At 41.4% G+C, this 14562-nt stretch overlaps 1 protein-coding gene across 6 annotated transcripts in view; it reads right to left on the reverse strand.

The window, feature by feature from the left end:
* Positions 1–14562, reverse strand: part of RXRB (retinoid X receptor beta) — a 1081557-nt gene that overhangs the window by 885414 nt on the left and 181581 nt on the right. For all 6 annotated transcript variants that reach the window (XM_044083573.1, XM_044083570.1, XM_044083567.1 and 3 more), the window contains one exon: positions 2591–2823. In XM_044083573.1, the coding sequence (XP_043939508.1) occupies positions 2591–2734 (144 nt within the window). In that variant the 5' untranslated portion in view covers positions 2735–2823. The remainder of the gene's footprint in view (positions 1–2590; positions 2824–14562) is intronic.

Below are 14562 nucleotides of genomic sequence, written 5' to 3' on the forward strand. Positions count from 1 at the left end.
AGACAGAGTCTTTCCCTCCTGCTCACACCGGGTAAGGGTCTCCTTTACTTTGGGGCCAAAGAGAGTGGCACCGTCAAATGGGGCGTTAGTAAAGGAAGACTTGAAGGCTTCCGCAAATGAACATAAGCGCATCCAGGATTGTCTGCGAAGAGCAATCGCTGAAGCTGCTGCCCTACTCTCGCCTGCGTAAGAGATCAGCCTCATGGACGAGTTCACAATGGATGTAAGGGTATTAAGTTGCACTGTCACTTTCTCTGAGACAGCAGCATCCATAGTACCCTGGAGGGTATCTCCCAACTCTTTGACTAGATCCCTCTGTAGTCGTGTAAAGTGGGTCAAATAGTTCAGGGATCGCATGGAAAAAGCCGCTGAACTAAAAATGCGCTTCCCATACCTGTCCATAGTCCTAGAATCTTTATTAGGGGGATGGACAGATGAGGAAGATTCCGACATCTCCTTTTTCGTGGCCGCTGCCACCACCATAGCGTCCACTGGAACTCCTTTTGTTAGGTAAGTCTTGTCCTGGGGTGCAGTGATATATTTATTGGGTTTCCTTGGGACTGGTTCCACTGTGTCAGGAGCCTCCCACGCCCTTCGAGCAATAAGTTCCATTAATTCATCGAAGGGCAGAGTGACCCAGGAGGAAGAAGGGTGAGCACCGAATGCCTTCAGCAGGACTGACTCATCCTCAGAAGGGGGGAGGGACTGCCAGTCACCTCTCTGTTTCAGGATCTCCAATATGTCAGAAAAAGAGACATCTTCTGAAGGTGACTTAGGGGACCCTTCTGACTCATCTAAGTCAGTATCGGATGTCAAGGATTCTTGTGGAGAATCCAAGTGTCTCCTCTTACACAATCTTTTCCTAGGGACTTCTTCGGGGAGCATCCAAGAAGCCTCCGAGGAAGAGGGGGCACCCTCCAGGGGTGGCTGAGACACCGTGCTCGACGCTTGGATGTGGCCGTGGGTGCAGAGGAGGATAACGCCCTTTATGGGGAGGAGAGGTTGCTTCTACTGATGTGGTTGTCTGGGTAGACAACACCTTCCTCATTAGATCGAAGCCCCGGGTCCCGAGTCGAAGAATCTCCCGGTTCGAAGAAATGGGAAGAATCCCGAAACAGGCACCGAAGGCATCAACCCGAGGACGGAGCCGAATCGATCCGCGCCGAGGCCCCGAGGGGGAGAGTCGGAACCGAAACGTCGGTTCGACTCTCGGCCCGGAACCAAGGACAGATCGTCGGCTCCGAGACTCCGGTACCGGGTCCGACGGAGTCGAGGTGAGAGGAACAGACCGAGAAAAGGACGGTTCTGGACCCGAGGGCTCCACAATCAGAAGATCAACCTCCTCCGGCTCCAAAGACTGGACAGGTCTCGGAGGAGGAATGGATGGAGACAATGGGAGGCCTTCAAGTTTCGACACCAACTGGGTGGAAACTGAAATAAGTTTGGATAGGGCCGAATGCTCCAATAACTTCTGCACCACACGATCCACATCGATATCGGAGAGCTTAGAAGAAGAACGGGTCGAAGGAACTGAAGACGGAGCCGACCTCAATAAAGTCGATGGAGGGAGCTCCATCACCGGTTCCAAGACTCGGGGCTCAGGAACAGACACCAGTTGAACACTCGGCCCCGAAGTCTGTGGAACCGGTGATCTAACTTTACTCGAAGAGCTCGGAGCCGATGACTTGGGCTCCGACGTCTTCGATTCCTTCGAGGATTTGGATGCCTGGTATGAAGCATCCAGAGCCTCCTGAAAGGAAGGTTTTAATAACCCTCTGTCCATGAGTTTCCTGCGCCTATCTGTCATGACCCTCCCACTAAAAGAGTGACAAATTGAACAGTCCTCATGTAAGTGGAGAGGGCCAAGGCAGTAGACACAGGAACTATGGTTGTCAGTAACTGACATTTTTTGGCCACACTGACAACGTTTAAAGCCTGATTTAATTTTCTCAGACATTTTACAGGAAAGAAAAAAGTCAAGTCCAGTATAAGAGACAAATCCAGTAGAAAAAGGTCAAATCCGATGTATATGTCAGTCCGGTTGTCAAATTTAAGAAGGGGTGGTAGGCCCCGAAAAACTCTAACCAGTTAAACAAACTTAACGGTACCGAGAAATTCTACCTACACACACACATACACTAAGTATACCAAAAGGTACTTTTAGAACAAACTTTCTCTAAAATATAACAAAAATAAAGTTATATCTTATCTCAAGATGCTCGAGCTAGCTCCCAGCGATGCAGCAGCGGCAAACTAGATCTGAGGTAAAGGCAGAGGGGGATTGTGGGTATTAGATTGTCTCGAGCTTCTTCTCGATGCAGAGCTTGCAAGCGGCCGACACGGAGCAGAGGATCGGCTCCGAACCCATGTGTAAGAACAAACGGCGAGATTGAACACTATCACATTAGGCAGATGTGTAACTGACACAGGCGAGTTAATGAAAAGGAAAAATAAAAAAAAAAAGACCCTCGAGAACAACAAAGCATCAGAGCTGTAGCACTGGTTCACATCATTATAGATCTGTAACATGGACAGCTTTTTTAGTTTAATCCACCCAAAGCAAACAACTACACAATCCTGGAGGACTTACCTGAGGACTGCTGACCGGACCATATGCCATGGTGGGGGTTGATGGAATACCAGGGGACCCCATGGAGGAACTGATGACTGGAAATGGAGATCCCAGGTTGCTGATTGGTGAATTCACCGACGATGCCATTCCCGTTTCAATCATGGAAGAAGGATGGCAGAGTGGAGGAGAGTAAGTTGCTGTTCGGTGGTGCTGAGGAGAGCTTAGTGACGAACTATCTGGACTGCTGCAGTCTGCAAAACAAATGTACAGTATGTTTTAAAAAGTTTATAAGGCACTCAAAAGGCAGCACACAAACCAAAAACTGAAACCTTTTTGTTTCACCTTAACTTCCAGAGTATCACTTGGGAAAATATGTCGTCAACCACAACCACCATTGACCTTATTTAATTATACATCTGTTAACAAGGTAGATAACTGGTCCAATGGCCCCTTTTGGATAAAACTTGGATCATAAAGCAAATGAAATACACAGTAATGGCAGTAAAATGTACATATTGCAAAACTGATCATATATAAATAAAACAAACATCATGCTAGGCATGAATGTGCACAGAAAGAAAACTGTACAACTATACATAATTAAGAGATGGGATAATGTTTAAGCAGTTTACATCATTGAAAACAAATCTGTGTGTTGCATACTGATTACAGTAAATAACAGATACCATTATTTATAATAAAGTCATGTACAAAACTATATCCTATCTACGTGAAAACATACAAGCTAAACTATAAAACAAGTATTTACCCATGTGAAATCATGTAAACTATAGTACAAGATACATAACACCAAAACAAAATCCTCTGTCTCTATAAACATATAAACTATGGCACAAAGATGTAAATATACGGAGGAATTACTCAATGGAAGCATCAGATCAGTAGATAAAGAAAAGCCAGAAGACAGCACTTGCATTCTTTCATGATGCCACACATTCTTCAGTGAATCTCCTGTACCCACAAAAAGCTAGGGCATGCACCAGGGTACAGATCACAAGCTGCCATTATTATTCAACCCTTACCCAAAGAAAGTAAGGGATGCAGAGCAACACCTACTGAAACATACATTGGGCTAGTCTTCTGTGGATGCCTGGGAACCAGCATCTGTTTGAGACAAAGTAATCATTTTTATCAAGGCCTGTCTAAAGCGTGAGATTCTTACGCAACTGTAATTGACTACAGTCTGTGAAGCAGAAGAAACAGATGCCAAACTAGAGAATGACAAGCCTGCATCTCAATGGAGCTGGCACAAAGTCCTTACAGAACTGAAGCCATTAAAGCCTCTGAGCCACTAGATATGAAATAATTTAGGCTTACATCTTCTTCGGGTGTTTTATTTTATGCCATTATTGGAAGGTTCTGCTATGGCGAAAGGGCTAAATGTCCCCTTGCCTAAAGAAAAACGTGTTTATGCTCAAGAAAAGTCAGGAGACTGCAGGTTCTACACATAAAAGTATTCCTGTCAAAAATAGTACAGTGTTTGCAAGACACCTGATGGCTTCTAATTAAGCAGAAAAGGCAATAAAGCTGATAGACATTAAGTCGAATCTGCCTCCTGTAGGTACTTTGCTAAAGATGCTTTTAAGGGGCATCACTGGTCTTGAAAAGCTTCCCAAACATCACAGTAGAAAAAGACCAAATTCAATACAGTACACAACAGTGCAGCAAAATAAGCAAAAATACTAAAAGAAGAAAATATTTCCAAACTAGACACTTATGACAATGCTCCAAAAGTAACCTGGGCAATACCTGACAGACAGACAGATCGCTTTGTACAGCAAAACACATTAAATGAGTACAAAAAAAAAAATGAAAATTGTGTAAGCTTTGAAAGGCAGGCCAGATGAACAGATGAGCAGGTCTATCCAATTTCCAAGCACTACAAATAACAGAAAAGCAGCAAGTCCAAGAATGAACATCCATGGGTAATGAAATCCAGATTTCTGGTTCTCAAGTTTCACAATTTGACATCTCTGTTTCTAAATCACAATATACTAGTTCACCTACATACATGCATTCATTTTTATTTATTCATTGTTCTATCCCAATTCTGAAAGTCAAGCCTCCACCCTACCTAATCTACTGAGACATTCATTCCCCCTGATGGGGCAAGGTGACAGCATCCCTGCAGCAATGCCATCACTCTTGTGAGATACCACATATTAACTTTAAGCTCTACGGGTTTCTTGCATGCATCCAGTGATGACTTTGTGGTTGAAGTGTCCAATGTGTTGCATGGGACTGCCACTCAACTTTTGAGAAACAAGCCTACAGAAGTATTCCCTCCACCACTGTCAAGACAAATTCCTTGGGTGCCTCTCCAGTCTTCCCAGTGGAGCTCAAACTGAGTGTATATTTCTAGGCATTTGCCTCTCCCCTTCCCACCATGAGAACTGAGTAGCCTCTGCCCCTCCATTCTTCTCTCACCACCCCACAAAATCTATGACTTACATTGGAATAGTTTCCCTACAAATAAGCCAAGAGACACCACAATAGGCAAAATCTTCTCCTTTTATAACGGTTATGCAGAATACGCTTCCATCAAGCCTCCTCCCCCTCACCCAACAAATGTGCTGGTCACCAGTGCAGGTGACAGCCTTGTGGTCCATTCGTTCCTCCTAGTCCTTTGGGAGTAAGCAGCAGGAGTGGTGTTCTCATTTATCTTTGATGAACTGGAAGATTTACTATACAGCCCATACAGTTCCACTGACCATGTCCAGTACATCCAACAGAATGGCATGCAATAGGCATAAATCTGGTCTCACAAGGGACTCTAGATGAAGTCCACATTCAGGGCCTGCAGCTCTCAGCCCTTCAACCCTCAAAGATAGAAGAGTGGTCACTGCCTAGTCATTCTTCCTTTTGTCTCTTTCTTCCCAGCCAGTTCCTCTAGCACCCAGGACAGTAAATGAACCTTGGTCTGATGGGTCACAGTCCGGATTTTACCCTTTTAAGCCACAGTGCTAACCCTGAAGAGCAGACTTGAGAGGAGAAGCGCTCATTTTGAGGATCAGTTAAAACAGAAGCCAAAAACCTCTCTTCCCACTACTCCATCTGTTAGCAAAAACAGATCCGGTAATGCTAATCAATACACGACAGTCTGATGTTCACCTGTCTTATGCAAACATTTCTCACTGGTAAAATGTGCCTCCTCAATCTTTTGCTACGCACCTATCCCATAATGAACAATCAGCAGTTATGGCATGCCTATTGCTGCACCACAAGCTGAACTGCTAAGAATGCTCTGCAAGCTCAAGCGTGACTTTCAGTTCCCAGTGAATGAAAAGTTAGCTGACCAAACTCTGCTTTGGGAATTCAATGCAACATCAATTCTATGGATGGAGGGGTAATCTCATTCAAGGTTTACATTCCAAATGAATGCATACGAGTATATTAAAATTCTCTACTACTCAGATAATCAAAGTGGGAATAGAGATGACAGTAACAATTAACATTTTTTATCAATATCGCAGTTCATCACAACAACCTTCAACATTACATTTATAGGTTGGTAAGGCAGGAAACACAAATTTTCTCCAGTGCAAGAATATGTTTCTTTGTCTTGTGTATGCAGAATCTCACTAATGAATTACTGCGGTTTCAAAACTACAAAATCTGAGAAAAAGCATGCCTTTGTTTATTTAATTAATGTTTTGACTAGCTGCTATTTTAAGATCGCAAAAGAAAGAATAATAAAAGAAAATAAGAAAATGCCGCCAAACAGTGTTCAACTAGCAACTTGGGCTGCAGATCAGATAATAAGAAAAGAGCGGAGATGAAGAGGGACAACGTTCCTTTATAGATTGATGGTAAAATGAGGCTACTGGACACCCATCAACTCCTTCAGACAAGACTAATAAATGGCCAGTCCCTGGCAAAATTCTATAGCCAGAAAGTGCACGCAGCCATCCTCAGCCCGGAACTAAACACTGTAGCATCCTTGCATCCTCCCCAATATAGACTCCATTATGCCCTGTTCCTGGGGAAAGCACACACACAAACAATTATTTGACAGCTTGTAGCACCTTTCACCACTTCCTCCCACCAAAGCATCATAACTTACCTCCTAACTTCTAACTGGTCAAGATTTCCCTTTTTTCTTTTTGCTATTTACTCTTTACCAGTCCACAAGCTGCTTATGAATGTATTTTGTCTTGTCATGCAACTAGATCCTAAGCTAAAAAAAAATATATTGATCATGCTTTTTAATCTTACCACTACAATGTGAAACTAACAAAGCTAACCCCAGACCTCTCTAACCCCTTCCCAGCAAACATGACCACTCCATTATTCAGGAATTAGGTTCATAGAAGTAAATCCTTGAAGTCTCTTTCCTGGAAGCCTTGACCCAGAATAACAATATGAATATAAGCCACAGTTGTAACATCAGAGCAGATAATATTAACTAGAAGGATCACTAATGCAGAATGAGAGTTGAGCCAGAGGTGGAAACCTGCCTGTTAAGACTTCGAAAGATTTTGGAAACTGACAGACCAGGGTGGGACTCCTCCCTTGCCCAGGACCACTGTACTTCCCACCCTCAGGGTGCTACTAGTAGAGCACAGGGTCTGGGAAATAAAGTCAAAAATACTCCTTCTACGGCACCGTAATACTGTCCCTGGACACCTCAATCTCCTCAATGGCTCCAATCCTACATGGAGCAAATCTAGTAAAGACAGGAAGGACAGGCACACCTGCTGATCAAGGAGATATACAGCAGTGAGCCAATGGTCAGCTGTGTGAGAAAAAATAAATACCGACCACTTCCAATGATTACACGAATAAGAAAGTCAACAGCAGTGGTATAGGTCTTATTTTACAATGAAGGTTTATAGTTCTCACTCGCTCCTCCACCTCCAGACTACCCACAGCAATAGAAAGAATGCAAGTAACAAAAGAAAACAGTGCAAGTGCAGGTTATAGCACATACTGCAGCAATTGTCAACCACCTACTGTTATGGTGAACTAAAATGTACTCAAACAAGCATACTATGTTCAGTGTCAAGGTCACTGCCACAGTAGGACTCCATACTCACAGGAACAGTACTACAGCTCTAAGCAATCCTACTGAGTTGGCAATATAACAGCATGCCATGCAAGACGGCAATGGCACCAGCCCTACTTCTGGACTGGATATCCAGCATGGAAAGGGTGTACACAGTACTCCAGGTGGCTGCCTCTTAGAACTAGAAAGCCACTTGGACCAGGTGGCTGCCTCTTAGAACTAGCCAGCCACTTGGACAGCACTTGGCTGGATGCAGGCCTACCCTGCTTGTCTTGTATTAAGGCTGTAAGGGAAATAGTCTGACTGCCAGAAATCCTCAACGAGGGAGAAGAGTAAGGCTGTACCACATCACTGTGGCTTTTTATAGTTTAGATAAACAAAGCCTTAGAATAATACTCCACAAAAAACAAAGACTTTCTTGAAGTAGGATCTATGCACTGCCCGAAAGCATGCTATGCAAATTATATCTTGGGCATTCAGAAGCCATGTAGCTGAAATACTTGATAGCCTTAATGGGTCGTTTGTATATATTCCATGGGCTTTAACTGCAGGAGGTTTATGGTATCAGACACTGAAAATTGTTAATTATTTTCACTTTTTTTTTTTTTTTTTTTGCTTTTACTTAATGGTTTGTCTGTGTGAACCCTTTGGTTTAACTAATTGCACTTAGCTGTTATAAACTGTATGAGCAAACAGAAAAATCAGAAAATAATACGAAAAACTATGATTTGAAAATAAATGTGTTCAAAAGTAAATTCATGATTTTTTTAATTCTAGGAAAAAGAATAATCAGAAATATGTTGAGAATACAAGACTAGGAATTACTCATAGCTTTAAATATCTGAATTTAATTTATACATATACAAGATTATGCAATCTGCACATAGATTTAAAATAAAAAAAATTTAAAAAGTGGATTGCGAAGTATGAGTGACATCATCTTTCTCTGAAATTAATTCCTCCCCATAAAAAACAGCATCCCATTAGTTTCCATCACACTCACAAATAACTGCACTGTATGACTAAGTTTAGATGTCATGATAGTTTCACCTTAAAAAAATGAAAATACACAAAATTTGTTTAAGGCCATTCCCACTACTTTGCATTTTAGCACTATACGGTGGTGCAGCGGTAGCGTTGCTGCCTCACAGCAAGAGGTTCTCCCGTTCCGATTCTCGGCTGGAGTGCCTTCTGTGTGGAGTCTGCATGTCCTCCCCACGGTTGGGTGGGCGTTCGAAAGAAATGCGTAAATGGGCGTGCCTTAGTTGAAGGTTGAACGTCGAGCTGGCACCACGGCGTTCGTTAAAAATCTACTGCCAATCATTAGCAGACCGGAGTTCCACTGTGGCGACCCCTAACCAGGAAAAGCCAAAAGACAACATCATCCTCTCCAAAATTGCGCAACTCTGTACTTCTTCACATTAAATCCTAAATGTCAGCTACATGCCCACCACACCAGTTTTATACCTTCTTAATAAAGGTCAAAGCCTCATTCCGGATGATTGGGCCATTTCTTACGTCATAAGCAAGCAGATCAGTTCTGTTAACTCATCCTGTTACACTGCACTCAAATGTGGTTTAGAAGAAACCCGAAACCAAGCCCTGTGGCACTCATCGTTTACAGAGCTCAACAGGATCAGACCCCCCCATACACAACAATTTCTGTTTTCTGTCGGTCTATAGTGCATTACCCTAATCAATTTGAGACCTTACCCAAAGATCCTTATCTTTTCCGCCAACCTCCTGTCACAGTCTTCTTGAGTCTAGACTGCTGTCTCTTACAACTACATTTCTTTCTTTCTTTTACTGATGCTGTCTCAGTCTTCTGTACTCTAAACTGTACGTATCCACTTGGCTCCTCATCCTTTCTGAGCCCTCAATCTTTATTCCAGACTGCCTTTTGCAATCCTGTCAGATTAAAATCCAAGTTCTTCAGCTTCTGTTGCTCACCTCCAGATCACAAGCCACAGTGGTGTGATCAATGTTACACACCACACACTGGCCTCTACTTCTCCAGTACTGTCGTCACCAGTGAAGAACAGGTCCAGACCCTAGCAAATATCCTCAACCCATGTAGCACCATCTCTACACCAAGTGCTTCACTTTGCACTCTGAAATCAGTGCTTTTTAACTGAAAGCTGGAAGGCTTAAGCCCCCCTGCCTATGTCAACCAGTTATTTCAATTCGTATTCCATGTTATTTGCTAAATGTGATTATACAGGATGCAGACTACAGGCTACAACACAAGAAGCAACTGAAATGTGTTAAGACCAAAATTACAGGAAGAAAAAGAGTGCATCTTGCAGACTTCAACTGAGAAAAAGGCACATCAATACAGTCGGCACCTCTGGAATCGCACATCAACAGCTCAAGTGAATCCTTGTAGTAAATGACCGCAAAGCACTTTGCGAGTAGTAAAACACTTATTAAACCAAAATAAATAGATAAGCGCTTTCATCAAGAACCTTCTTAACTTAATCAGATAAGAGCCAATCCATAGAAACACTAATAAATACATTCTGCAAGAGCATACATTAAATAATACACTAATCCCATCACATTCACTAAGAAGGACCTCCCTAAATTCATGAATATTAATGAAATACAGTCTTAAAAAACAATCTTAAAGACACTATTAAAACCAGCATTTAAATATCATTAACAGGTGCAAAAGTGCAGAAGTGAAACAAATACACATATAATATATAAAATATACAAAATAAAAGTATATATATGCATGTGTGTGTATATATTTATATATATATATATATATATATATATATATATATAAATAAAAATAAATATGTACGTACATATGTATATATATATATATATATATATATATATATATATATATAAATATAATCTCTTTATTGCTTTTAATTTTAACAAGCAAGCAATGGAGAGTGAATCATTTAAGCCTGGCCATTGCCCCGCATTTAGACGGACCTGCCAAATTAATTCTTTCTTTTCCAAAAGTAGCCCCCATGGGCCACTTCTTTTATCCAAGTCTACAGTGTCCACAATGAAAAATTTGAAAGAGTGATCTGATTTTTCTGTGCAGTTTATTTAGGGCATTTGTGGATTTCTCAAGTCCGATATCCCTTAAATGCTCAGAGTGCATTTTTAAATTTCCTCTCAATCTTTCCAATATAGAAACATTCACATCAGTTGCACACAGCTCAATAAGCAACTCTTTCAGTATGGCAGCACACCTTCTTGCTCACCTGTATTCTAAAACCATAAACAAAAATTCATGACCTTTCATCAAATAACTACACAGAGGAAGGAACCACATTTTTTCATAGAACCTGCATGTACAGCATTTCTATTAGACTATAAAATACATTTTAAGTTCAGCCCTCTCTTAAAAACAATATTTGGTTTAGTCACAACACATTCGCTGATATCCCTGTCATTAAGCTATATAGCCCAATTTTTGAATAAAATATCCAACGCAGCCTTACTAATACTGTGAAAAGTAGTAATAAAAGCACATTTAAAATTTTAATTCTGTTCAACATTGGATTGGTCCAGTCAGTTCCTACCTCATTTAACAAACAACCATCAATAAAGGGCATGCCCTGGGCAAGAATCACCACATGGTCACCTAGCAGGGGTTTAAAGAAACCTCTCTTTTTTGTTAACCACCTCAATCATGACTTCATTTATAAGCTATAACAGGTAACCTCTCTTAAAAGACATAGCTTTCAGGTGGTCACACTCATCCAAAAAGTTTTTAAACAGGCTAACCATCCAGACGGCCCTTACAAATAGGCCCATTACTACCCCTCTTTTATGTTTAAATGGGTGTGCACTATCAAAGTGCATAAAGTTGTTCGAATAGGTTGCCTTCCTATGAATTTGTGCTACAAAGGCCTTCAAATGACACTTTTTCTTCGGTACTTGCGTATTATCACAACCACATTTCCAAGGTGCGACAATTGACGTTAAATTGAAGAGAGGATATTCCGTCGTGTCTTCTTTGTTTGTGTCTTTTGGCTTTTCCCGGTTAGGGGTCACCACAGCGGAACTCCGGTCTGCTAATGATTGGTAGTTGATTTTTACGTGCCGAGTTACCAGCCCTGACGAACAACCTTCAACGAAGGTACACCCATTCATGTTCACACATGTCTCCACACAGAAGATACTCTAGCTGAGAATCGAACCGGACAGCGTCTTACTGGGAGGCGACAATGCTACCGCAGCACCACCACGGCGGGTAAGGTCTGTGTAATCTGTGTTTCACAAAAAAGTATGGATTGTAAGCAGAGGGCTTACTGAAACTTATTTACATTCACATATTTTAAACACACATTGGAAGTTCGTCTGCCTTGTATATAACTTTACATCAGGAATGGTGTTAGTTAAAATGGCTGTATGACTTGCTATAAAGCCAAAACCAAGATGCAAAACTCGGGAATGATGTTCATTTCATTCAAATCTGCTAAATGGTATACTTTAAAGTCATTACAACTTGCACTCCTTGTTAAAACAGTCCCCATTTCCTTACCCTGCTTCTTCCCAGACTGCGGTTCAAAAAATTCTTCTCCCTCAGTTTGAGTTTTTAGCATCACCCTCTCTGTTACAATGGATCTCTAAAGTTAGAATACCATTGGGGGAATGAAAGGAAAGGTAGTAGATGCAAAAGATTTACCAGTTCTGATGTTTACTACTTCTAGGTGACAACTGCCTTGATTGTCTTCACTTTCTATCACACGTTCTGCTTCTGATGTAGGTAAAGGGGCACAAACACTGCATCTAGTGTCTCCAGTGAAGCCACTGATGTTATTGTTGTGATGCTAACATTTATTGTCAGTACTAACCATCTTATAAAACTTGTGTCCCGTTCCTACTAAACAAACTGTGTTATAAGCATTTAGGTCCTGCAACACCTTGTTCTGCGTACGTTGTACTATGTTTTTTTCATAGCGATCAACTGGCCAAAAAATCGGTTCATTTACCTTTCAGAGAGACAATTATGTTGCAAAAGTACGCCACCCATGAATACAAAAGGTGACCGTTATCCCTCTTTCTGCCTGATACACAAAGTAACACACTACTACTTCATACTTCCCACAACCTCTATCAAGGTTAACAGCACTACTTTGGTAAAACTGAATGAATTACCACAGCTTGGAAATGTGGTTGCAATAATACGCAAGTACCCTTTCTTCAATAAAACATCCAAATATGCTATTTGTTCACTGCTGACCTCATGTGTGAACTTTAAAAAGGTGGTTGTACCATGAATATATTCTAAAAATAGAGGGATCTCTTCTCACGGGCCACTTCAACAAATAAAGACATCATCCAAAAAACGTGTGTACAATGTGCAAAACTTAAACTATGGGGTATTCATTCCCATTCCAACATAATTATGTTGGCATACAGGCCACCACATGCTGACCCCACTGCCACACCCTGTGTTTGTAAAAACAATTCATTATTAAACAGAATAAAATTTGCAAGTACTAGTTCTAACAAAGTCTCATAGGTGTTGACCAGTGGCTGGGAAAGACCATTACCCACCAAAAATTCACAAAACCATTCCATGCCTATGGCATGCGGTATTACCGTGTATAAATCTCCAACCATCAATTGTTATGGAACTATTTCATCAAATTCTAACAGGGTAATCTTTTTCAAAAAGAGTCCTTACATAATAAAGGTTCATATTGAACAAATCCCTTCAATATGATGTCCAAGAATTTGGCTATAAGATGGGTAATGGAGCCCCTGGCATCAACTATGGGTCGCATGGGTGGCTGCTCTAAATCTTTATGTATCATGGGTAACCCAAAAATGACAGGGATCCTGGGCTGTGTTATACTTAAAAAATTGAATTCATCCAGAGAGACACTACTTTCAATAAATAAATCCCGTAAAACACTTCTCACTTTCTTATATGCACCATGCAGTTCATTAAACGAAGACTGCATGTAAGCTTTACCTGCAAGCAAACACCTCATTTTATTATTGTAGTCCAACATATTCATCATGACAATCCCACCCCCCCTTATCCGGTTTCATTATCCGGAGGTCTTTATTATCAGAAAGTTGTCTTAGCTTATTCATTTCATCTTGTTTCAAATTCCATTTCTGCTTTTTTGCCATTTTAGCATTTCTCATGTCTAATTCACAACTCTTTTTGAAAAGCTGTAGTGAGGGATGAACGGGGGGGGGGGGGGGTAAAGGTACTAGATAACCTAATGGGATCCATGATTGACCTACAATCCTTAAATAACACATTCAGATTCAGTTTTTTCAAGTCCAATAATGCTGTTTCAATAGTGGTACTTTTATCAGGAACAAAAGTCAAGCCTCTAGCAAAGATATCACAGTCTGTACTGTCAATGGGTAAACTAGAATAATTGAAAACTTTAAAGTCACCATCATGATTTAAAGAAATGGACAGACCATAAGGAGCCATATTGACATCAGAGGCCACAGCTAGTACCTTGTGTAGGCACCCCTCCTGTTGCCCCTCTGGTTGAAAGCACATCCCCCCCCAGCCCCTGCTGGCATAATGAGGGCCCTGAGGATTGTTCTCTCTGTAATTTCACTCCCTCAGTCGTTCCGAACGTCTCAGTGGCGGAAATTCTTCCTCCCCTAAAAAAGTCTCAGTGGGGACCAGGAGTGCCGACTTTGTTTTTATACAGTTTGTGTACTTTTGTGCTCTTCACATCAATAAAGTATCAGTTACACCAGCTAAAGTCACCTAATAAGCAAAATGTCATCCTCTGCTTCAGCTTTACTCAATAAATCGCCACTTTACCATACAAGGACCTCTGCAGCTTTTTACCAGCACTAGGGATAAAGAAAGAATCAGAGCTTGTGCCCCCCCCCCCACCACCACCATAAACACACACTTCTCCAGTACCTAGCGAGTAATGTGTACAGTTCCCACCAGCACCTCCACATAAATAAAAAACATTTTAAATGCACTTCCACACTTAAGTTT

This window comes from Protopterus annectens, chromosome 9.part0, assembly GCF_019279795.1.
Source record: "Protopterus annectens isolate FY-2018-M chromosome 9.part0, PAN1.0, whole genome shotgun sequence".
Classification (NCBI taxonomy): Eukaryota; Metazoa; Chordata; order Ceratodontiformes; family Protopteridae; genus Protopterus; species Protopterus annectens.